The 25,463-nt window shown below is 45.3% G+C and overlaps 1 protein-coding gene and 1 pseudogene across 1 annotated transcript in view; both read left to right on the top strand.

Annotated features, from left to right (window-relative positions):
* Positions 1-17,800, top strand: part of LOC144511373 (heterogeneous nuclear ribonucleoprotein L-like) — a 48,512-nt gene extending 30,712 nt beyond the window's left edge. The window contains exons 11-14 of the mRNA XM_078241669.1: positions 1,476-1,533; positions 2,336-2,356; positions 14,351-14,446; positions 17,409-17,800. Of these exons, the coding sequence (XP_078097795.1) occupies positions 1,476-1,533; positions 2,336-2,356; positions 14,351-14,446; positions 17,409-17,455 (222 nt within the window). The 3' untranslated portion in view covers positions 17,456-17,800. The remainder of the gene's footprint in view (positions 1-1,475; positions 1,534-2,335; positions 2,357-14,350; positions 14,447-17,408) is intronic.
* Positions 12,017-12,574, top strand: LOC144511376 (large ribosomal subunit protein eL37-like; annotated as a pseudogene).
* Positions 17,801-25,463: the final 7,663 nt, after the last annotated feature.

Here is a 25,463-nt window from a genome sequence, read left to right as displayed (position 1 = left end):
ACCCAACTCCACTTGCTAGTTTTATCTGTATATCTCTCCCCTATTCCCCAAACTCTACTCCTCTCAGCATCCTTGACAACTGAACATTTGCAGTCTGCTGGAGACTTCTAAAGATCCCCAACCCTAGTTTTCCCTCTGATCTACTTCAAATGTTGGTTGCTATGACAGCTATTATTACATATCCCATCTGGGGGAATGATCTTCCATTGTTACCGTGCTCTGATTTGGAATTTGAAGCTGGAGGGATGGATATTCTTTCTTGATAATGAATAACAGATGGCCTTTAGATCTGAGACTTCATAATTTACGTCCCATAACATACAAAAATAGACCCCAAGTGCATTTTATGCCTTCGCTTCTCTCAGAACTGATGCTCAACATGGAGATGAGCTGTAGATAGTTATCAGCAGGAGATTTTTTTTCTGGCCTGGTTTGACCTGAAACTGAGAATTCATAGACACTCGAGTCCATGTTGTAGACCACATTCTTACGACTGCTGTGTCTTTATCTGCTTTTTGATGCCCTGACTTTCCAATTTGGTGGAACTTCTGTTCACACTTCCGCAATCCATGAGCTGTTGGGAGGTAAATCTTTCTTTTCCTCTTTCCCCCATCCCAAAATGGACCAATTGCTACTCCAGGAGAGTATTCGGAGTGCAAACGTAGAACGGTTCAGCACAGGAACAGGCCCTTCGACCCACGATGTTGTGCCGAACATGATGCCAAATTAAACTAATCCCTTCTGCCTGCCCTTGGTCCATATCCCTCTATTCCTCGCATATTCATGTGCTTATCTAAAAGCCCCTTAAATGCCCCTATCATCTGCCTACACCACCACCCCTGGCAGCGTGTTCCAGGCACCTATCAAAAGAGAAAACGCTGGAAAATCTCAGCAGGTCTGGCAGCATCTGTAAGGAGAGAAAAGAGCTGATGTGTAGAGTCCAGATGACCCTTTGTCAAAGCTGTGACAAAGGGTCATCTGGATTTGAAACGTCAGTTCTTTTCTCTTACAGATGCTGCCAGACCTGCTGAGACTTTCCAGCGTTTTCTCTCTTGGTTTCAGATTCCAGCATGCGCAGTAATTTGCTTTTATCCAGACGCCTACCACTCTGTGAAAAACCCGCCCCTCACATCCCCTTTGAACTTTCTCCCCCTCACCTCGAGTGCATGCAAACGTGACTGGCATTTAGCAAGTTCTTTCTCTACTGAGTAGGTGATAGCCATGATGCGGAGATGTTGGCGTTTGGATTGGGGTGGGCACAGCAAGAAATCTCTCAACACCAGATGAAAGTCCAACAGGTTTAATGAAGGAGCAGCGCTCCAAAAGCTTGTGATTCCAAATAAACCTGTTGGACTTTAACCTGGTGTTGTGAGACTTCTTACTGAGTAGATGAGAGTGAATTGCAGTTTTATTTTTGCTCTGTACGTCTGATTTCTGGCAAAGGCCAGCCTGGTAAATTTTCATTTTATTTCCAGATATCTGACAAAGTTAATGTGAAGAGGCCTAAAAGCATTATATTTTTCAGTGGCAAAAGTAAGTGACTTGTGCTAAGAATTACTCTTTATGGCTCGGGTTAATTTTAGAACTATTTGTCACTCTAATTTCAAAATGGAAGGGATGTTAGTGGGTGTTTGTAATTCTCGTTGCATTGTTAGTGTACTAACATTCTGCGGAACATGTTCAAATTCTGTAACGTCAAACATGGGTTCTAATTTTCCTGTCACGCTGATGTATTTGGGAGAATGTTTTCACCGAATTCCTACAGTGCAGAAGGAGGCCATTTGGCCCATCGGGTCTGCACCGCCACTCCGACCTAATATCCCACCCAGGCCCTTTCCTGTAACCCCCATGTATTTACCCTACTAATCCCCCCCCCCTACCCCCCGACCTACACATCCTGGGGCACTAAGGGGCAATTTAGCATGGCCAATCCACCTAATTTGAACTGTGGGAGGAAAACCAGAGCACCCGGAGGAAATCCACGCAGACTGCTGTATATGCTGGTGATAGCATTGTAGCCCTGTAAGCAGTATTCTGTTATGAGATATCTTCCTTCCTTTTCGTCAGGCTTTAGTGGGATATTTCATGCATTAGTGTACTTATTGGCTGCTAAATTATACCTGTTGTCCCAGAAGTAATCCTGAACACTGGTATTTCCCAGTTTCATTACTTATTTATTGCTTATTTTAACTAGGTGGGAGGAATGTTGCTATATTGTAATTGAGTGGATCAGTAAGGACTCTTTGAGACTTTGTTATTATACCTGTGCAGATAAACTTATTGTTTAATGGTGTGCTTTCTTTTATGATCTCTGGGATTTTCTGACCTGCTGCAGCTGGATCAAAAGGAAATCAAGGTAGGACCTGACTTCAGTTCCCTTTGCTAATTACTGTCTGTTTTCGTTAGGTATTGACTAGGGGCAAGTAGGTTGTGTTGGAATAATGGTAACAGCATATTGTTGCCAACAAAGTTATGAGAATTCATGGACTCTGGAGTCCATGTTGTAGGCCACACATTTACGACTGCTGAGTCTTCAGCTGCTTTCTGATGCCCTGACTTTTCAATTTAGAACATAGAACAGTACAGCACAGAACAGGCCCTTTGGCCCACGATGTTTGGTGGAACTTCTGTTCACACTTCCGCAATCCATGAGCTAAATCTCAGGAAGTAAATCTTTCTCTTCCTCTCCTGCATCCCAAAATGGACCAATTGCTGCTCCAGGAGGATAGTCGGAGTTCTCCAAATGCAGCAAATCCAGGGGGAATTTCAACCGGATTGTGACCTTCAAAATTTGTTCCGGTTGTACTGTTCTAGAAAGATCTGTCATTGAGCTAAGATGCTCTGCTCACCTGCGATTGGACACCTCAGAGGACAGTAGCCATGGCCAGGTCCGCTACGGAGCATGGCAAATGGGGGCTTGGGGCCCTCGTACAGATTGACAGGGACTGAAATATTGAAGTGTAACATTGAGGTGTAAGAACATAACATAAGGAATAGATGCAGGGGTTAGGCCACGGATCCCTTCGAGCCCACTCCGCCACTCAATGAAATCATGACCATTTTCCTGCACTATCCCTGGATCCCTTGGTGTTTTTAATACGTAGCAATCTATCTATCTCAGTTTTGAACATATTCACCGACTTGAGCCTCCACATCCCTCTGGAGCAGGGCATTCCAACAAAAACCTCTGTCCTAAATGGCCCGCCCATTATCCTGAGACTTCTAGTTCTAAATTACGCTGCAGCCTCCTCTTTCCACGAGAACTAGTCAAAGATTTGGAATTTTAAATGAGTCTGGACGATTGGGGGGAAAACCAAGATTCAGCAGTCACTCACAATCCAATTCAGCCTGTTGACCTTGCTATTAAGGGGCAGGGACTGGATAGCAACATTGAGGGTAGACATGGATGATGGTAATAGCTGTGAAAATTCATTTGTGTTTGTAATGTTTTCACACTGATGGTGCCTGAAGGAAATGGGGTAGAGGAGCTGCCCAGTGATTGTCAGTATAGGGCACTCAACGTGGCTTCCACCTCAGTACCTTCTGCTTTTGTTCACGGTCTTGCTTTCATCTTGGTGCAGAGCCACATCTTGGTACACAATGCCACATTCACCACAAGGCTGAAATTATGGCTCGATTCTGATGGGGCGTACACAATCCTATCACACAATGCCTTTTGTTTAAAAAAAAAAATGTGGGTGCTACGGTGGCACAGTGGTTAGCACTGCTGCCTCACAGCGCCAGCGACCCAGGTTCAATTCCAACCTTGGGTGACGGTGCGGAGTTTGCACATACTCCCCGTGTCTGCGTGGGTTTCCTCCGGGTGCTCGGTATCCTCCCACACTCCAAAGTTGTGCAGGTTGGGTTGATTGGCCATGCTGAATTGCCTCTTAGTGTCAGGGGGATGAGCAGGGTTACGGAGATGGGGCCTGGGTGGGAGTGTTATCGGTGCAGGCTCGATGGACCAAATGGCTGCCTTCTGCACTTTAGGGATCCTATGATTGCTGTATTTAGGTGGGGCCAGATCTGGTGAGGATGACACTTTTCCTCCCAGTAATTCCAGAGTTGGGCCAGCAAACCCCCTCTCCATCTTCTCACACCAACGCAATGCCTTCATAGCCTCTCATCGTGCTTCTCTTGAAGATGTTCTTTGTTGGTTTTGTAGTTCGAAGAACACTAAGGAATTACTAGGTTTGTTTTATTTCAATAAACTTTTCAACTTTTGTTTCCGTTCCAGAAGTTTCTTGTTAGCTCAGAGGCCTGTGCCAGCACTGCTGTGGGACTGGCAGTCCCTTTTTTGTGGGCAACAGCCAAAACACGACATGAAAGACTGAGGGCGTGACCCAGCCCACTGTATTACACAGCCTAATGCTTTCTGCAGATAACTTACACATGTTGTTTGTAATGTTTTAATGGAGGGGAGCTGTATTGTTGCCTCTATAAAGTGCTTCACATATTGTACTTACTTAGCTATATACGGCAGTAATATTTGCACAGTGAGGCCTCATTAGCAGTATAGCATGGAACAACCAGTTCATCTGTTTTTGGTGATGTTGACCAGATACTGCTTTTCTTGGCGTTGAGTGACGTGGAATCCACACAAACTATTAGAATTGGCAGACATGCCTGTAAGTCATGTCTCCAGACTAGTTATCAGCCTTATGCACTCTTGTGCTCCAAGTGACCCCTGACCCCACCCGACCTACCTTGACACGAGCTGTCCGTAATTCCCACCGCCCAGTCCGAAATCCGGCGCAACCTCCGTCCAGGGGGTGCTGGATTTGAGGGGACTCTACCTGTACTTCAGAATCCACAAGCAGTGCTCAATAGGAAGCCAGCAGGATTCGAGGCTTTGATCCTATTGTTGGGTGTTTTATTGTAGACTTGGCCCTTTTATGAAGTTTCAAACTATTTTATCGGTTGATTGTTGGGAAGTGCCTTTTGTGCAGATATATTGAAATAGTTGGGTGTGGTTGTTGTACTGTTTGACTTGGAGTTTTTCAGTTTAAATAAAACCCATCCCAGCCCTGCCTTCCAGCTTCAATGCTGTTGAAATCTTTGGGCCTTTTCTCCAGCGTTCTGGCTTTAGAACCTTTCCCAGTGATGAGGAAGATTCATACAAACAGCCATTTTGTTTGTTTATGGGGCATTTGTAAGTCCTTCATTTACCCATGAACAAATAATGTCCAGCCCTGGTGATTGCACTCTGTGCTATTGGCAAAAGCACCAGGTAAAGTTGTCTTTTGGTGGTGTACAGTTGGCTTGCCATCAATTCTGTGACGTAATTCTTTTTTACTGGGATGTGGGAGGCACTGACAAGGTTGCCTATCGCTAAAAGCATTAGACAACCTATTTTGTGGCACAACTTAATGTAGTTTCGCTGACTCTTTTAAATTTTGAATTAATACAACTGGCAGCCGTTGAAAACTATTCCAGCACTCAGTTGTCCCCTTTGCTCTTTCAGGCGAGACTTTATTCAAGAGTTCTGGGTGTTTAGGTAGCTGTCTTTGTACTGGGTTTAATGCAGGAGTGGGAGGGAATAGTATGCAGGTTTTCGACCCAGTGGAAATGCCTGCCTGCCTTTAAGGTGGGGTTTCTAAAAAATTGGTGTTGACGACCTTAGCGAATCCAATAAATTAATTCCAGGTTTACGATTGAGATTCACGAGCTGGGAAGCAGCACTTGAATCCCCCTCAGAACAAAAATCAAAGCAGCCGGAGACCCACCTCCCTCCTCTCTGCTGAAATAAACAAAACAGTGTGGGCAAGGTTGTTGAGTATGTCGGAGGCAAGGTTGTTGAGTATGTCGGAGGCAAGGTTGTTGAGTATGTCGGAGGCAAGGTTGTTGAGTATGTCGGAGGCAAGGTTGTTGAGTATGTCGGAGGCAAGGTTGTTGAGTATGTCGGAGGCAAGGTTGTTGAGTATGTCGGAGGCAAGGTTGTTGAGTATGTCGGAGGCAAGGTTGTTGAGTATGTCGGAGGCAAGGTTGTTGAGTATGTCGGAGGCAAGGTTGTTGAGTATGTCGGAGGCAAGGTTGTTGAGTATGTCGGAGGCAAGGTTGTTGAGTATGTCGGAGGCAAGGTTGTTGAGTATGTCGGAGGCAAGGTTGTTGAGTATGTCGGAGGCAAGGTTGTTGAGTATGTCGGAGGCAAGGTTGTTGAGTATGTCGGAGGCAAGGTTGTTGAGTATGTCGGAGGCAAGGTTGTTGAGTATGTCGGAGGCAAGGTTGTTGAGTATGTCGGAGGCAAGGTTGTTGAGTATGTCGGAGGCAAGGTTGTTGAGTATGTCGGAGGCAAGGTTGTTGAGTATGTCGGAGGCAAGGTTGTTGAGTATGTCGGAGGCAAGGTTGTTGAGTATGTCGGAGGCAAGGTTGTTGAGTATGTCGGAGGCAAGGTTGTTGAGTATGTCGGAGGCAAGGTTGTTGAGTATGTCGGAGGCAAGGTTGTTGAGTATGTCGGAGGCAAGGTTGTTGAGTATGTCGGAGGCAAGGTTGTTGAGTATGTCGGAGGCAAGGTTGTTGAGTATGTCGGAGGCAAGGTTGTTGAGTATGTCGGAGGCAAGGTTGTTGAGTATGTCGGAGGCAAGGTTGTTGAGTATGTCGGAGGCAAGGTTGTTGAGTATGTCGGAGGCAAGGTTGTTGAGTATGTCGGAGGCAGAGGTAGATAGATTGTTGCCTAATAAAGGAACCAAAGCGGATCTGGGGAAGGGAGGATGGTGGCTTTGAGGCTATTAACCAGATCAGCTATGATCTTATTAAACGGTGAAGCAGGCTCAAGAGGTGAAATGGCCTACTCCTAATTTGTATGTTTTCCAAAGTAAGTCACAACTGTTGTGTCGGTTAATGATTTGGTTCCCGTACGAATTTTACTGTGGAAGGTCATGGCTGGAAGGTCGATGCTGCTTCATGCATATATTGGTCTGAAGTTGTGCGGAGTCACGTAGGCTTGAGTATTTTTTTTAAAAAATAACATTAACTTTGCAACCTTGGCCAGAATTTGAAACAAAAGGAACCTTAATTTACTGCCTATTCATTTCAATTTTAGTTCATTTAGACTGACTGGGCCAAGGAGAGTAAAGTGCTTGTGGTAACAATGAGTCAATAGGATCTGCATGCGAGCGTATCCTGAACATCTCGTTCTGATGAAAGGTGACAGAGAGCTGAAACATTAACTTTGTTACTGTCTCCCCAGAGGCTGCCTTACCTGCTGAGTTTATCCAGCTTTTAAATTTCAGATTTCCAGCCTCTGCAGTATTTTCCTTTGGATTAATTAATATTTACTGTCACCAGAAATGAAATCCAGTTTCACAACTGTGCGACGAATCTTCTTTCGTGTCACGGTTGGGTTGCTGAGTGAGATGGGGTAAATTTTCCCCTTTCTCCTCACCTCTCTGTTGCCTGCAACAAGATGTACTTTAAAGGGAGTATTGTCAGCGTTTTGAGTGCTGTGATTTTCAATAATAAACACACAACAGGTTTTTGGGTGCTTCAATGGGAAGAAAAGATAATGTTTATTCACGCACTTGAAATGGAAATGCAATGAAACTCAGTCCCTCACATGTGCAGACACGCAAGTAAAGATGCATTCTAGAATCAAAGCATGTATTTATCTTGTTAGCAGAAATAGAAAGAAGTCAATCAGGTGTTTCAAATTTTGGTCCTTTTAGAATGCATGAGTTGCAGGCCTGAGTGGACATTCACTCTCGTGGATTTGGGTGATGGAAATTGAAAGCCTCTGGGTTTCCAGCAGAGACAGTAAAAAGTCTCCCAACACCAGGTTAAAGTCCAACAGGTTTATTTGGTAGCAAAAGCCACTAGCTTTCGGAGCGCTGCCCCTTCATCAGGTGAGTGGGAGTTCTGTTCACAAACAGGGCATATAAAGACACCAGCTCAATTTACAAAATAATGGTTGGAATGCGAGTCTTTACAGGTAATCAAGTCTTAAGGGTAGAGGTCCAGCAGAGGTCATGGCTAAGTTTCTGTAGAGTTAAATCCTTGCAGGTGAAGACTTTAGTCTCTCTCATTCTCACCTTCACACTGTCCAGGTGACTGGTTGTCCGGGAACTGCGCGCAGTTCTGGTCACCTCATTACAGGAAAGATGTTGAAGCCGTTGAAAGGGTGCAGAGGAGATTTACAAGGATGTTGCCTGGATTGGGGGGCATGCCTTATGAGGATAGGTTGAGGGAGCTTGGTCTCTTCTCCCTGGAGAGACGAAGGATGAGAGGTGACCTGATAGAGGTTTACAAGATGTTGAGAGGTCTGGATAGGGTAGACTCTCAGAGGCTATTTCCAAGGGCTGAAATGGTTGCTACGAGAGGACACAGGTTTAAGGTGCTGGGGGGTAGGTACAGAGGAGATGTCAGGGGTAAGTTTTTCACTCAGAGGGTGGTGGGTGAGTGGAATCGGCTGACGTCGGTGGTGGTGGAGGCAAACTCGTTGGGGTCTTTTAAGAGACTTCTGGATGAGTACATGGGATTTAATGGGATTGAGGGCTATAGATAGGCCTAGAGGTGGGGATGTGATCGGCGCAACTTGTGGGCCGAAGGGCCTGTTTGTGCTGTGGCTTTCTATGTTCTATGTAACTGTCCTGTTCTGTTCTTACTGGGGGAATGGTCTGTCTTGTGTCCTATTGCTTTCCAGACTGTCTGGCTCTTGAAAGTAATATTCATCATCTGAAGTTGGTTTTGATTGTGATCACGTGATCAATTTGTTTATTCTCCGCTCAATATGTTAGAAGTACATGATGGGGAGTGAATGGTGGCTGTTGACACCTGCTTATGATAAAATTGTTCTTCCAACTTCCCCGGCCATGGGCGGTACGGATACACAGTGGTTAGCACTGCTGCCTCACGGCACCAGGGACCAAGTTCAATTCCGGCCTCGGGTCACTGTCTCTGTGGAGTTTGCATGTTCTTCCCATGTCTGCATGGGTTTCCTCTGGGTGCTCCGGTTTCCCCCCACACTCCAAAAATGTGCAGGTTAGGTTGATTGGCCATGCTCAATTGCCCCTTACATAAAAGCAAATTACTGCGGATGCTGGAATCTGAAACCAAGAGAGAAAATGCTGGAAAACCTCAGGTCTGGCAGCATCTGTAGGGAGAGTAAAGTTTATTTATTAGTCACAAGTAAGGCTTGCATTAACACTGCAATGAAGTTACTGTGAAAATCCCCTGTTCGGGTCGATGCACCTAACCAAAAGAACTGACGTTTCGAGTCCAGGTGACCCTTTGTCAAAGCCAAAAGGTACAGAAAGTGGGAGATATTTGTACTACAGGGTGAGGGAATGAAAGATGAGTCATAGCCACAGAAACCAGGGGGAAAGGCTGCTAATGGTAGTCCATAGAGAGAATAGATGTGAATGGCCAAAGGGCGGAGAAGCTGAAATCAGAGGGTAAGCTATGAGAGATGAAGATGTGGGGCGAGGGGGGAGATCATAGAATCATAGAAACCCTACAGTGCAGAAGGAGGCCATTCGGCCCATCGAGTCTGCACCGACCACAATCCCACCCAGGCCCTACCCCCACATATTTACCCGCTAATCCCACTAACCTACGCATCTCAGGACTCTAAGGGGCAATTTTTAACCTGGCCAATCAACCTATGGGAAGAAGGGGGGAAAGGGAAGCAAAGGAGGAGAAAAGGTAAGAAAAGGGGGAATAAAATAGGGGGAAAGAGTGAGAGCGGGGGGGGAGAAAAATGAAGAAAGACAAAGAAATAAAAGATGGAGAACAGTTAAAAATTAAATGAATGTGGGGTAGAGTGAATCATCTGAAGTTGTTGAATTTGATGCTGAGACCAGAAGGCTGTAAAGTGCCGAGCCGGAAGTTGAGATGCTGTTCCTCCAGTTTGCATTGAGCTTCACTGGAACATTGCAGCAGGCCAAGGACAGACATAGAATCATAGAATCCTACAGTGCAGAAGGGGGCCATTCGGCCCATCGAGTCTGCACCAACCACAATCTGACCCAGGCCCTATCCCCATAACCTCATGCATTTACCCTGCTAGTCCCCCTGACACTAAGGAGCAATTTTGCATGGCCAATCCACCTAACCCGCACATCTTTGGACTGTGGGAGGAAACCCACGCAGACACGGGGAAAAGGTGCAAACTCCACACAAGCCGGGAATCGAACCCGGGTCCCTGGCGCTGAGGCAGCAGTGCTAACCACTGTGTCACCGTGCTGCCCTTGTGGGCATGGGAGCAGAATGGTGTGTTAAAATGGCAAGCAACGGGAAGGTCAGGGTCCTGATTGCGTACAGACCTAAGGTGCTCAGCAAAGCTATCACCCAGTCAACGCTTAGTCTCTCTGGTAACTGATGTCTCGAAATCTGGCAGTTAGTTTACAAAGTGCAATCTGGCTGTGTCAAGCCAATAGCTGTGTGGAATTTGAAGATTGCAGAAACAGTCCATGAGGGAAATCAAACCTCACATTGCAGTTAAAAATATACTTTTGCACTTTTAAAATTGGTGACTGTTCTGTTGAGTGCGTTACCATCCTTCCTTAGAAACCTGCTTTTTCTCACCACCTTGGGCAGTCTGGATTGTTTAAGGCGTGACTGCCTTTACCTCTGGTAAGTCACTTGATGTTCATGATGTTGGAGATGTGGATTGAAACTACTTGCACAGGTACCCTGTTCTTCAGTAAAGTGTCCCGCTTTCTTTGATTTGATTTATTATTGTCACATGTATTAGTATACAGTGAAAAGTATTATTTCTTGCGCACTATACAGGCAAAGCATACTGTACATTGAGAAGGAAACGGGAAAGTGCAGAATGTAGTGTTAAAGTCACAGCTAGGGTGTAGAGAAAGATCAACTTGGGTACGTCTATTCAAATGTCTGATGGCAGCAGATGTTCTTGAGTCGGTTGGTACGTGACGTCAGACATCTGTACCTTTTTCCCAACGGAAGAAGGTGGAAGAGTATGGCCGGTTTTCCAACAGTTCTGTTGGTGACAAAATATGACTTCGCAGCACCTGCCTTCCTCATTGCATTCAACTATCTCCTGCTTCCTCCTTTTTGTTCAATCCTCTTTACCACCCCTCAAAATTCCTGCTCGGGGCAAGGGTTCCACGCGCTCATCGCAAATAATCAATCTTCACCTCGGGATGCTGAATTTCAGCGAGCTGTTCATCCACGGTGAGCATCCTGAGAATATTGTCCACGCTGCGCACTACTTTCATCAGATTCTGCAGATAACATGTGGGGAGTGGCAGTAGGCTTACTTAGGTATTGAAATTTGGAGAATACTGAAAGGCCTGGATAGAATAATGAGGGATATAGATCAGCTAGATGGTCAATATCTTTTCCCAAAGGTAGGGGAGTTTAAAACTAGAGGGCATAGGTTTAAGGCGAGAAGGGAGAGATACAAAAGCGTCCAGAGGGGCAATTTTTTCACACAGAGGGTGGTGAGTGTCTGGAACAAGCTGCCAGAGGTGGTAGTAGAGGTGGGTACAATTTTGTCTTTTAAAAAGCATTTAGACAGTTACATGGGTAAGATGGGTATAGAGGGATATGGTTCAAACACGGACAATTGGGACTAGCTTAGGGGTTGAAAAAAAGGGGTGGCATGGACAAGTTGGGTCGAAGGGCCTGTTTGTATGCTGTAAACCTCTATGACTCTGAGTGGATGTGGGGAAGCTGTTTCCATTAGTAGGAGAGACTAGGATCAGAAGGCACAGCATCAGAACCGAGATGAGGAGGAATTTCTTCAGCCAGAGAGAGGGTGGTGAATCGGTGGAATTCATTGCCACAGAGGGCTGTGGAGGCCAGATCATTGAGTGTATTTCAGATAGAGATAGATAGGTTCTTGATTGGTAAGGGGATAAAAGGTTACAGGGGAAATGGGTTGGAGACACTTATCAGCCATGATTGGATGGTGGAGCAGACTTGATGGGCCGAATGGCCTAATTCTGCTCCTATATGTTATGCTATTAGGTACATGGTCTGGTATCACCCCACCTGAGATTAGTTAACTTTGCAGAAACCAGCTGCATGTTCTTTTATAAAATGAGTCACTGGGCCAATGGCAATGAGAGTTTTGATTTGGTTGGTGAAAAGTGAGTGTCAAACCGGACGGTTGTTCAAAATTTTTTTTAAATCATTGGGCTCCAGACCGACATCTCGTGCACAGAACGCGCAGTAACAATGACAAAGGGAATGTCACAATTTGGTAAGAGTCGGAACAAGACCGGCGCTCTCTGCCGGCGCTGTGGGGCTAAAGAATTTCACCTGCAAAGATCGACCTCTGGGAAATGTGTCTACCCGGCCAAGAGGAAGCATAACTGGAGTGCCAAGGGGTAAAAGGAGAAACACAATTGGTACAGGGTCGCGTGAGGATCTGAAGGTGGTGCATCCAGGAACGGACTCCGCAGAGGGACCACTCTGAAGCCCAGGCGTTCCACAATAGCTTCTATCAGCACCTCATAAATTACAAAAAAAAACTCTTCAATGTTTATAGCAGAAAGTTTGTTTGGCATTCCTCCAACTACTGTCTCATCGCCACATTGAGTTTCAGAGCCTGATTAGAATCAGACCCACATTGTAGACTGTTGTGCTGACCATCCCAATTCCAAGCATGCAGATCATATCTCCTACCCTCTTTTATACTAGCATTCTTCCTTTTTTTTTGTCTAAACACATGAACACTTGCTGTGTGATTCAGTGTATCTGATGCTGACAGTATTTGACTATGGGGGGACGGCCGGCATCACTGCAGTGCTTCATTTCCCCTCTAACGTCCACATGAGTGCACTCCAGAAGCGTTCAACATAAAAGTGAAATGCAACAAATGCTGGAATTCTGAAGTTAAAAACAAAATGCTGGATAAACTCTGGCCTGGCAGCATTGGTGGAGAGAGAAAAACAGGGTCATATGGACTCGAATATCAACTCTGTTTCAGATTGCAGAAGCGGTTCAGGAAGGAAATCAAGCTGCTTTGTTTTCGCAGTTGGAAATGCACTGCCAGACCTGCTGAGTTTATCCAGCATGACCTCATCTTATTTTAGTGATTTAACATGTACGCCACCGGAGACCATTTCACTCACTACCTGGAGTTCGAACTGTATGCTCCAGTCTTGACTTGCTAATATTGACTCCTGCGTATCATCTTGAGCTATTAGTTTAGCTGCTCTGAATTTATGTCAGCGAGGAATAACCTTCAGCTCAGGAGCAATGCAGGAGGTAATTATAGAAACCCTGCAGTGCAGAAGAGGCCATTCAGCCCATCAAATGCACTGGCTTTCTGATACGAGTATCTTTCCCTTCTGGAACGGTGGCACAGTGGTTAGCACTGCTGCCTCACAGCACCAGGGACTTGGGTTTGATCCCCGGCTTGAGTCGCTGTCTGTGCGGAGTCTGCACGTTTTCCCTGCCCCCGTGTCTACGTGGGTTTCCTCCAGGTGCTCCTGTTTCCTCCCAGTCCGAAAGACATGCAGGTTAGCAATAAAAAGTTTGTTTATTAGTGTCGCAAGTAGGCTTACATTAGCACTGCAATGAAGTTACTGTGAAAATCCCCTAGTCGCCACACTCTGACGCCTGTTTGGGTACACTGAGGGAGAATTTGGCACTGGAGTGGATGAAGGCGGTATTGTCTGAACAGATGTGAATGAGAAACGGGGACAATAGAAACCTTCCAGGAAGCAAGGGAGTGTTAATCGAGGTGATTGAGGTAGTCAGTGGCCCATAGACCGTCCATTAATGTCTTCTGCTTCCAGAATGGAGGCATAGAGAGGGAGTTTGAAGAAAGGATGAGTCTGAGGTGGACCACTGTGAGGGAGGGGTGCAAATTAGAAGAAAACTTAATGAAACTTTCCAGTTCAGGAAGCGAGTGTGAAGTGGCGGAGACCTTATCGCCAATGTACTGGAATAAGAAACTATTGAGGGTACCTGAGGAGGATTGGAAAGAAAAATGATCTATGGCCTAGAAAAAGGCAGGCGTCTCTTGAACCTGTACAGGTTCCCAAAGTTCAGCATTATTTCCTCCTCTTCTCGTTTTGTCCATGGGGACCTAACTTGAATGTATTGAATTCCAAACACAGCGAAACCCTAAAGATTGTGAATTGCTTAATCTTGAAATAATTCTGTTGTGATATTTGCACGAAGCCCATCACTGATTAATAGGGAATGGGCTGTTTGGTGCATTATGCAGCGGTGTGTTTTAGTGGGCTGCTATTTGTTTGGATTGCACTAGATTTTTGATTTTAAAATCAGGAGTTTTCAGCTTGTGAGCATTTAATTGTTTTTGACGCTATACATTTTTCTTGTCCTACAAGGTGCCAGAAATGAAGTTTAGATCCAACCAATTCACGCCAAACAAACATGTTGATGATTTTCTCAAACTCTCAATTTGTAGGTGAGAAAAGTTCTTCTGGTCTCCTGGAATATGAGTTGAAGAGTGATGCTTTCGAGGCACTGGTTATGCTTAATCACTACAGGCTAAAGAATCCAGGTATGTTGTTGTAAATGAAGTGTGAAGTTGGTGCAGCAGTGTTTAACCTAAAGGATTCTGAACCTCTCGAATGTTAATTTCGGAGTCTGCTGCTTAATTGTAGCTAAGCCATTGCACATGGCGTCTAAAACATTGGGCAAATAACCTTATTCCTTTGTTTCTTTTTAATCTTTGACTCAGTGATCCGCTTACTTATTGCGGACAGTGGAAGGTGAGCGTGTTGGTATTTAAGCATATAAAATCGGGATACAAGAAAGATCCAAAACAGGTTTGCACCAATGCTACCAGAATTGAGATATGTAACTGTCAGGATAGAGCGGGGCTCTTTTCTGTAGCAAAAAGGTGGCTGAGTTGTAACATAATGGAAGTTTCTGAAACTGTGAAGGGTTTTGGTAGAGTAGGACATAGTGTGGGAGTCCAAAGCTAGTTTATAAATTCAGGAGAAACTTCTTAACCCCATGGAATGATTAGAATGTGGAACTTGCTACCACATGGAATAAATAGATTGAATAAAATAGATGCATTTAAAGGGAAGTCAGGTGATTATAATAGTAAAAGAGAGAAGATCTGCTGTTGGGGCGAGATGGAGGATGGGCAAAGCTTTGTGTGGAGTGTAAATACTGGCTTGGGCCAGTTGAGGCCTAGTAGCCTGTTTCTGTGCTGTAAATTCTATGTTGAATGTTACAACATTGATTAGACTGTGAAATTTACCATATGTTCCAGACTGCCTTAACAATCATGTACACTACAGCTCGGTTTGGTTCCTGGTTGTATCTTAACTTGCATTTGAGAAATTTGGGTGCTAATTGTATAAATTAAGGGTAAGGATAAACAGGTGGAGCGCGTTCATTATTCCAGCACATGTCGAGATGCACTTATTGACTCTGGGGTGGTGAGTAGGGTTAGAAGCACTTGTAATGTTTCACTTTGCAACTAAATCTAAACCAAGTAAAGATTTACTTCTGGTTGTCCCCTCCAGCAAAGGTTACGTTGGGGGGGATACATTTGAAGGGGCTGGTTGTTCCCATGGAATGTACCCTGGTGCATGTGTTAATCTTTTCAGCTGAGTAACCTGATTTAAACATGTACGGTGCAGTGGTTAGCACTGCTGCCTCACAGCGCCAGGGACCCAGGTTCAATTCCGGCCTCAGGTCACTGTCTGTGTGGAGTTTGCACGTTCTCCCCGTGTCTGCGTGTGTTTCCTCCGGGTGCTCCGCTTTCCTCCCACACTCCAAAGATGTGTGGATTGGACATGATAAATTGCCCATCAGTGTCGGGGGGATTAGCAGGGTAAATATATGGGGTTATGGAGATAGGGCCTGGGTGAGATTGTTGTTGGTGCAGGCCTGATGGGCTGAATGGCCTCATTCTGCACTGCAGTGATCCTATGATTATATTCATTTATATCCCTGGTGAGGGAGAGAGAGCAATGAGACTGCACTGAGAGCATTAGTGTGTCGGTGAGATGGATGGACCGGGTTTTGAGACTTGATCCACTCTCGCTAACCTGAGCCTCAACAAGTTAGAAAATTTATTGCAAGGAGGATGGAGTATAAAAGTAGGGAATTGTGCTAAAACTACACTTGCTGAAAGGCATCTAGAGTACTGCTTAGGGTTTTGGTCTCATTTGGGGTGGGGGAGTGGCAGATAGACTTGCATTTTAGAGAAAGTTAACTAGTTGATTTCCTGGGGTGAAGAGGTTGTCTTGTGGGTAAAGGTTTGGCAGGTAGGTTACATTACTGAAGGTTACGTTATCTTGTTGACAACGAGAGGTTTTGTGGGCACATGACAGGGTAGATGTTAAGAGAATGTTTCCCCTCTTGGGGGAATCCAGAACTGGGGACATAATTTTAGAATAAGGTATGTCATTTAAAATGCATGAGAATTTCTTAGGGTCCTGAATCTTTGGAATTCTTTATCCTGGAGAGATCTAGGTCTTTGAACATATATCCAGGGCTGAGATTGACAGATTTTTAAACTATATGGGCAGCATGGTGGCACAGTGGTTAGCACTGTTACTTCACAGTGCCAGGGACCCGGGTTCGATTCCAGTCTTGGGCGACTGTCTGTGTGGAGTTTGCACGTTGTCCCCGTGTCTGCGTGGGTTTCCTCCCGGGTGCTCCGGTTTTCCCCCCACAGTCTGGGTTAGGTTGATTGGCCATGCTTAATTGCCCCTTAGTGTCAGGGGGATTAGCAGGGTAAATATGCGGGGTTACGGGGATTAGGTCTGGGTGGGATTGTTGTTGGTGGGCTGAAAGGTCTCGTACTGTCGGGATTCTATGATTCTGTATCGAAGTTGAGGGTTGTGGTGAGGAGGCAGGCGATTGGAGTTGAGTTTATTGAATGGCAGAGCAGGTTCGAGGGGCTGTCGGGCCTACTCTTAATGTTCTTAATCTGTAGCATCCTGGTTTGGATGAAGAGGAAGAAATGGATCATGGGAGGTCTGTGTGGTAGTCCTTTGGTAAAGCTTAGAAGCGTGGGGGGAGGTGCGCTGTAATTTAGGGTTGCGCCCTGTGGCTAAATACATGCAAGGATGCCTGTCAAACCAGCTGCTCAATGTGTAGAAGGGACTGACAATGGCCAAAATACCTTGGGCGGGATTTTCTGGCTGCGCTCACCTCAAAAATCCCGCCTGAGGTCAACAGACCTTTGCATGGTCTGCCCTCCCCCGGCCCGTTATAATTCCCGTGACGGGTGGGACAGGAAAACGCTTCTTCTCTCCCCCATACCTGTTAGGAATTTCATAGCTGACAGCTGTGCTTGCCCACATTGTTAGCTGCACTCGCTCAGTAACTGGTTTGGTCTTCCGTACTGCGCTTACGTGCAGATGCATTGGTACAGAGCAGAGAACACGAGTTGAATAATTTGATGGTCACCTTGCCCACTAATGCTGAGTGTGTGTGTGTGTCTTTTTTTTCTTCCCCCTCCGGTTGAATTTTCTGAAAATTCAAAATGGAAACAGATGGGCCTGACCTATTCACGCTGAAGCTGTGTTTCTCGACCGCCTAACCGGATCCTAAGCTGAGATGGACACGAGGCTGATCATTGCTTTCGCCGTATCTCGTTTCGTTTCGAGTGGGTTTTTTTTTTTTGCTTTAATTTTTAATGCTGTCAAGTGTGGTGACCCATGGAACGGAATTTGTATCTTTTCCAGTGCAAGGGCATTTTATTTTTTAGCTTTTCCAAGAATGAATGGTTAGTGAAATGTGGAATGTGACCGTGTTAGTGGTTAGCGTATACGAGCATCTGTTTGAACTTGTTTAATTATTGGAAGACTCCTGCACTGCATAGAACTGTACACGATTGTGTTACAGCGACAAAGTATTAATAAAAACAATTCTTTTAGTCCTTGTGAATCTTTATAATGTTTGTTCAAATGTACTTTAGAGTAGCAAAGCCTACTCAACACTCGATAAATTCTCCTCGGTGATGCAGGACAGTAGGAATCAGTCAAAATAAATGAAGGCTACTTGAGTGCGGCACAGCGGTTAGTACTGCTGTCTCACAGCGCCAAGGACCCGGGTTCAGTTTCGGCCTTGGGTGCCTGTCTGTGTGGAGTTTGCACATTCTCCCCGTGTCTGTGTGGGTTTCCTCTCTCTCTCCTCTCCCCCCCCCCCCCCCCCCCCCCCCCCCCCCCCCCCCGTCCAAAGATGTGCCAGTTAGGTGGATTGGCCATGGTAAATTGCCCCTTTAGTGTCAGGGGGATTAGCAGGGGAAATACGTGGGGTTACCGGGATAGGGCCTGGGTGGGATTGTTGTCGGTGCAGACTCGATGGGCCAAATGGCTTCATTCTGCACTGTAGGGATTCTATGGTTCTATAGTTCTGTGGTTCTAGACAGAAGCCTTTTCCTTCAAACTGAAGGTTGAAAAATCAGTGGGAATATTTGTGACTAAATGGTGTGTGAAACCACTGGGGAAGAAGGTAGCGCACTGGACTAGTACTCCAGAGGCCAATGTTGTGGGGACATGGATTCAAATCCCACCACAGGAATTTAAATTCAATTAATAAATCTGGAATCGCAAGCTAGTCTCTCCATAATGGTGACCATGAAACAATCAATTGTTATAAAAACCCAACTGATCCATGAATGCCCTTTTATGTAACTTCCAGTGATTTAGTTTAAAATGTTTTCAATGTTTAGGAACGATTACCGGCCACTACAGAGAGATTGCAAGTGACCCAGGGAGCGTCAGACCTGGTCTGGCCTGCATATGACTCCCAACTCTCAGCAATGTGCTTGACTCTTAACTGCCCTCCTGAAATGACCAAGCAAGACAACTAGAGATTGGCAATAATTGTTGGCCTTGCCGGTGACACTCGTAACCCATGAATAAATAAGAGTGGGGGAGAATGTCCTATTACACAGTCATGGAGAAGGCCCTTTGATGATAAAAGATCAGTCAAGTGGGTAAGACAAATGATAACTAAAGAATTGAAAGGTAAACTAAGTTAAACCTTGAGTCTGACAGGCATTGGAACCTGCTCGAACCCTGTTCTCAAGAAGGTTCTCTCCATCTCTACCATCTCCTTTGGGACCAAAAAAGATCCACTCCATGCCCAGAAGCTCCAAAGGACAGCAGAGTAAGTAATCCAATGGAAAGGTGAGATGCCCCTGAAGTTTGTGCTGAGCTTTGTTGGGATATTGTATGAGACCAAAAGACGGAGATCCGAGTGGAAGGAATGGTTGAAAGTAGCAAGTACAGGGGATCAAGGTCATATCTGCAGAGTCAACTAAGTTATCATAGAATCCCTACCGTGCAAAAGGAGGCCATTCGGCCCATTGAGGCTGCACTGACAACAGTCCCACCCAGACATTTCCCCGTAATCTCACGTATTTACCCTAGCTAGCCCCCCTGATGTTAAGGGGCAATTTAGCACGGCCAATCCACCTAACTCGCACATCTTTGGACTGTGGGAGGAAACCGGAGCATCTGGAGAAAACCCACGCAGACACTGGTAGAATGTGCAAACTCCACACAGTCACCTGAGGCCGGAATTGAAGCCGGGTTTCTGGCGCTGAGAGGCAGCAGTGCCAACCGCTGTGCCACCGTGCCGCCCACCTTTATTCGGCAAGGTGGTCAACAAATCTATTTGGCCTCCTGGTTAGGAAATTGCTGCACCGTAAAGAATAACCCCTGTATTGGATTGGAGAAAATAGTTCTTAATGGCTCTGACGAAGGGTCATCCAGACTCAATGTTGGCTGTATTCTCTCTCCACAGATGCTGTCAGACCTGCTGAGATTTTCCAGCGTCGTCTTTTGTTTCCGATTCCAGCATCCACAGTATTTTGCCTTTGTCTTAATTGCTGTCGTGTCGGAAGTGTTTGTTACCCTAGATGGTGATGTGGGAAGCAGTAAATGGACAAGTGTTTTCATTTTGCGTTTGGCAGGCGCCAGTGAATGTGTGAGCATAGAATCCCTACAGGGCAGGAGGAGACCATTGAGCCTGTAGTGTGGGGAGGGCTTTGTGCTGTGGGGGTGGGGGGGGGGTACTGTTGAATGAAGGGGTTTTTAAGTTAAAATAATAGAAATGAGGTTATCCTGGTTGTGTTGATGGAGTTAAGGGAGAAACTGGATGGAAACTGTCGGAGTTGATTAGTTGAGAGGAAACCTTCATTGGAAGAAGGATGACATGAGAAGCCCTGCAGTACAAAGTGGTGTCACCAGAGAGGCAGTAATTGGGAGATGGGAATTGAGTCCTTGCAGGGGCACAGTAGGATGAAGTACGATTCAATGCAAGTACAATGATGAGATAAAAGTGATTGTGAAGTTAACCAGACAAAAGATTTCCCGGACTGAAATTGCTAAACAATTTTGTGTATCTCAGCCTTTTAGAAAGATGTATTGCATTAAGTTAGGTGCATTTTTCCACGCTAAATTCTCCCTCAGTGCAGCCGGAGTGTAGCGACTAGGGGATTTTCACAGTAACTTCAATAGTGTGAATGTAAACCTACTTGTGACACTAATAAATAAACGTCTAGTTCACTCTTTGAAGTCGGAAAATATACCTCTATAGGCTGGTATGAGTCAAAATACAGTCAGGCTTTATTCTCACAAGCTTATGGGAGAACTTGACCCCTTGAAAGCGGAAGCCAAAGTTCTCTCTGAACACAAGAAGCGTGGATATTTATACATCAGGGTTCCCAATACAAGCCATAAAGCAAAGTCCAGTTAACAGTCCTTGATTGTAAATTATAGTTCCTTTAACAGCTTCTGATAGTCTCTGGATCATGGTTAGAGACCATCTGGTATCCTTGGGTCATAAAGCACAATTCTTCTGGTCGTTGCAGTCAAGGTGTCACCTCTGGTCCCCTGCTCTTCCCGCAGCTTTCCTTTGAGGTGACTGAGTGCAGTTGTCCCAGTGGGAGTCCTCCTTCAAACGGCCATTCTCGCACTCTACCATTTGGTCGCTGCTTCCTCTGTTTAAATCATAGACAAGCCTACGGGAAAGAAAGACTAACATCTATATTCAACTGTCTGTTTTATCAGAATGATATAAACAAGCGAGGGAACCATGAACAAATGGCTTATACTAAAAGTAAAAGATGAAACCAACAAATGGCTTATACTACTACCAGGAGCAATATAAACAAAAAGGAGGCTAGCCATAAGCAAGAGTTATGTTTGTGATACATTCCAGGTACAAAGTTCAACCTTTTAGGCACAAAATACATTCAGTACAAAAAAACATGAACCCTTTCCCTTCTTCACTCTTAATGGTATATATTGAAATGAGCAACAAATAAATGCATTCAGTTATCCATAAGAATTGGATAAAAGCAAATTTCTGCAGATGCTGGAATCTGAAACCAAAAGAGAAAATGTTGGAAAATCTCGGCAGGTCTGGCAGCACCTGTAAGCAGAGAAAAGAGCTGATGTTTCGAGTCCAGGTGACCCTTTGTCAAAGCTAAAAGGCAGAGAAAGTGGGAGATATTTATACTGCAGGGGGAGGGAATGAAAGATGAGTCATAGCCACAGAAACCAGGGGGAAAGGCTGCTAATGGCAGCCCAGAGAGAGAATGGAAGGTGTGAATGGCCAAATGGCAGGGAAGCTGAAATCCGAGGGTAAGCTACGACGAAGATGTGGGAGAGATAAAATTGAGGCAAGGGGGGGGGGGGGGGGGGGGAGAGAAAACTAAAAGGTCGAGAACAGTAAAAGAATTAAATGAAATGGAAACAAAGGGGTCGAAGTGGGGTAGAGCGAATCATCTGAAGTTGTTGAATTGATGCTGAGACTGGAAGGCTGTAAAGTGCCCAGCCGGAAGATGAGATGCTGTTCCTCCAGTTTGCGTTGAGCTTCACTGGAACATTGCAGCAGGCCAAGGACAGGCATGGGAGCAGGATCATGTGTTAATATGGCAAGCAACCGGAAGGATCCTGATTGCGCACAGACCGACGGTGCTCACCAAAGCGGTCACCCAGTCTACGCTTGGTCTCTCCGATATAGAGGAGACCACATTGGGAGCAGCGAATGCAATAGACCAAATTGAAAGAGGTGCTGCTTAACCTGGAATGAGTGTTTAGGACCTTGGATGGTGAGCATAGAAGAGGTAAAGTGGCAGGTGTTGCACCTTCTGAGATTACCCAACACCCCTCCCATCACCCATGGCACCTTCCCATGCAGTCAGAGTGTCTTTGAGATGTTATGTGGATAATCCCACCAAAGACGATGAAAAAAATAAATTAAAAATAATCTGGAATTAATGTATCTAATAACCAAGACACCATCGCTGATTGTCATTAAAAGTCCATCTGGTTCACTCGTGCTGAGGGGAAGGAAATCTGCCTTCCTTACCTTGTCTGGCCTACATGTGACTCCAGATCCCCAGTAATGTGGTTGACTCTTAAATACTCTGGCCTAGCAAGCCATGCAGTTTAAGGGCAATTAGGGATTAACACCAAATGGTGGTCCAGTTAGTTATACCCACATCCCATGAGTGAATTGAAAAAATTATATATACGCCACCTCATGCGCAATGAAGCAAGGAACTAAACTAGCTCAGGAGGCACCACTTATCTGGTAGATATCCACCTCCAGGAAGACATGTGACTTCTGGGACATTGAGACCAACATAACTTCCTGTGCGAGCGCATATTGATTCTGGGGAAACGTCCTTAAGGAATGCCAGTGGCTGACAGCTAACAAAGCACTCCAATTGTCACAGGACCTCAAACAATTAACTTGTCTGAAACCCCGTAGCCCCTACTCCACAACCTACAAACAGACAACAGTTCCTACCTCTCTGACATACCTCCTGATTGACTGTGACTCGGTAACTGACCCAAGTGGTGAGGTCCCAGATTTTGACCTTGCGTGGAAAATGTGGACAACCCTCAACTGAGCTGTAATTTTCTTTGTTTTTCTTTGAAGGGTATAGGGGGTTTTTGTTCAGCTGCGCAGCATGGTCGGTGCAGGCTTGGAGAGCCGAAGGGCCTGTTCCTGTGCTATAATTTTCTTCTTCTTTGAGAACAGGGAAGATGTGGCCACTTGCTCCACAGGTGGATCACGGAACAGCTTAAATTGGACTGGCTATCCAAGTCGGACCATCATCCATATACTGAACTTCTACCATAGAATCCTACAATGCAGAAGGAGGCCATTTGGCCTATCAAGTCTGCACCAACCACAATCCCATCCAGGCCCTTTCCCCATAACTCCATGCATTTATCCTAGCTAGTCCCCCTGACACTGGGCAATTTAGCATAATAAGAGTTTTAACAACACCAGGTTAAAGTCCAACAGGTTTATTTGGTAGCAAATGCCATTAGTGGTGTTGTTAAAACTCTTACTGTGTTTACCCCAGTCCAACGCCGGCATCTCCATATCAATTTAGCATAGCCAATCCACCTAACCTGCACTGAGAGGAAACCAGAGCACCCGGAGGAAACCCATGCAGACACGGGGAGAACTTGCAAACTCCACACAGACAGTGACCCAAGCTGGGAATTGAACCCGGGTCCCTGGCGCTGTGAGGCAGCAATGCTAACCACCATGAGATCCCTGAGAGAGCTTTTGCTGGTGGTATCACAACCACATTTCACACTGTCAGCTGAAGTTGTTGAATGGATCATTAACCTCGACATTGAATTGCAACTGCTTCTGCATCCATACAAAGAAAATAATTACTGTGCTACTCTCTGCTTTAAGACCTAAGCTCTGGAATTCCCTCCCCAGGTGTCTATGTTGCTCTCTTCCCCCTTGTATATTTTTGATTTATTATTCTCACGTGTATTGGGATAGTGAAAAGTATTGTTTCTTGTGAGCTGTTACGGACAAAAACATACCATTCATGGAGTACATGGAGAAGTAAAGGAGAGAGTGCAGAATATAGTGTTGCAGTTACTGATCGGATGAAGAGAAAGATCAGCTTAATGTGTGATAGGACCAAATCTGATGGCAGCAGGGAAGAAGCTGTTCTTGAGTCATTTGGTACGTGTTCTCAGACTTCTGTACCTTTTTCCCGGCGGAAGAGAGAATGTCCGTGGTGCGTGGAGTCCTTGATTATGCTGGCTGCTTTCCCAAGGCAGCAGGAAGTATAGATGGAGTCGTGGGTGGGAGGCTGGTTTGCGTGATGGATTCGCCAGGTTTTTGGTCACCTGTCCCTAATAGCTATTGATGCAACTAAGTGTCATATTTTGTCTTAAAACACCCCTTAGAATTGTAAAAAAAAATACTTGTAAGTTAATAATGAAGCCAATTGGGAAAAACCTAGCTTTCCTAATTACAGAAGATGCACTTTCTAAGGTCCTTCGGAGGGATCAGGGTATCCTGGTACACATCATTAAAAGTTAGTATGCAGGTGATTGAAGGCAAATGAGATGTTACGGCTTAAATGAAAGGGGAATAGAATAGTGCTTGGTGCCAGCGGGGACATGATGGGCCGAAGGGTCTCCGTGTTGTAAAGCTTTATGACTCTAATATAAAAGTAGGGAAGTTTTACCACAGTTTGTCCAGGGCCTTGATTAGATCACATCTGGAGTACTGTGTACAGTTTTGGTCTCATTTGTTACCCCAAAAGAGATCCAAATAGTATTTAAAGTGGAAGCCAAACCAGAGAAGATTCATTCAACTCATTCCTGGGATGAAGAGCTTAACTTGTGAAGATAAGTTGAACGTTGAGCCTTAAACCTGGTGGAGTTTACAAGAATGAGAGGTGATCTTATTGAAACACACAATAGCCTGAGGAGACTTCATAGGCTGGAGACTGGGAAGATATTTCCGCTTTTGGGGGAGACTAGAATTAGGAGACACAGTTTAAGAATTAGATGTCTCCCTTTTAAATTGGCGATGAAGATAATTTTTTTCTGAGGGTCGTTATAGTCTGGAATTCTTTTCCCCACAGATGCTAGGTCTTTGAATTTTTTTATTTTTTTCGATAGACTAGGGAGTCCAGGGACCATGGTAACCTGGTGCGCGAATCCCTAAAGGTTACTGTGCCAGTGATTAAGAAGGCAAATTGGATGTTAGGGCTTAATGAAAGAGGGATAAAATAGTGTTTGATTTAGGTGCTTGATGGCTGGTGTGCACATGATGGGCCAAAGGGCCTCCTGTGCTGTAAAAGTAGGGAGGTTTTACCACAGATGTATAGGGCCTTGTTAATACCACATCTGGAGAACTGTACAGTTTTGGTCCCACTTATTACCGCAAGAGAGATCCGAATAGTATTTAAATGGAAACCAAACTAGACAAGATTCACTTGACTCATTTCTGGGGTAAAGGGCTAATCTTACCAAATATGTGGTACAATGGTTAGCACTGCTGCCTCACAGCGCCAGGGACTCGGGTTCAATTCCGGCCTCAGGTAACTGTGTGGAGTTTGCACGTTCTCTCCCTGTCTATGTTTGTTTCCTCCAAAAATACACAGAGTGGGTGGATTGGCCATGCTAAATTGCCCATTAGTGTCAGGGGATTAGCGAGATAAATGTGTTGGATTACAGGGATGGAGCCTGGATGGTGGTGTCAGTGCAGCCTCAATAGGCTGATTGGCCTCCTGCACTGTGGGGATTCTATGTGAA

Source organism: Mustelus asterias, chromosome 24, assembly GCF_964213995.1.
Source record: "Mustelus asterias chromosome 24, sMusAst1.hap1.1, whole genome shotgun sequence".
NCBI classification, from domain to species: Eukaryota; Metazoa; Chordata; class Chondrichthyes; order Carcharhiniformes; family Triakidae; genus Mustelus; species Mustelus asterias.
The sequence above is the reverse complement of the archived record's forward strand: the minus strand, read 5'-3'. Positions and strand labels throughout refer to the sequence as shown.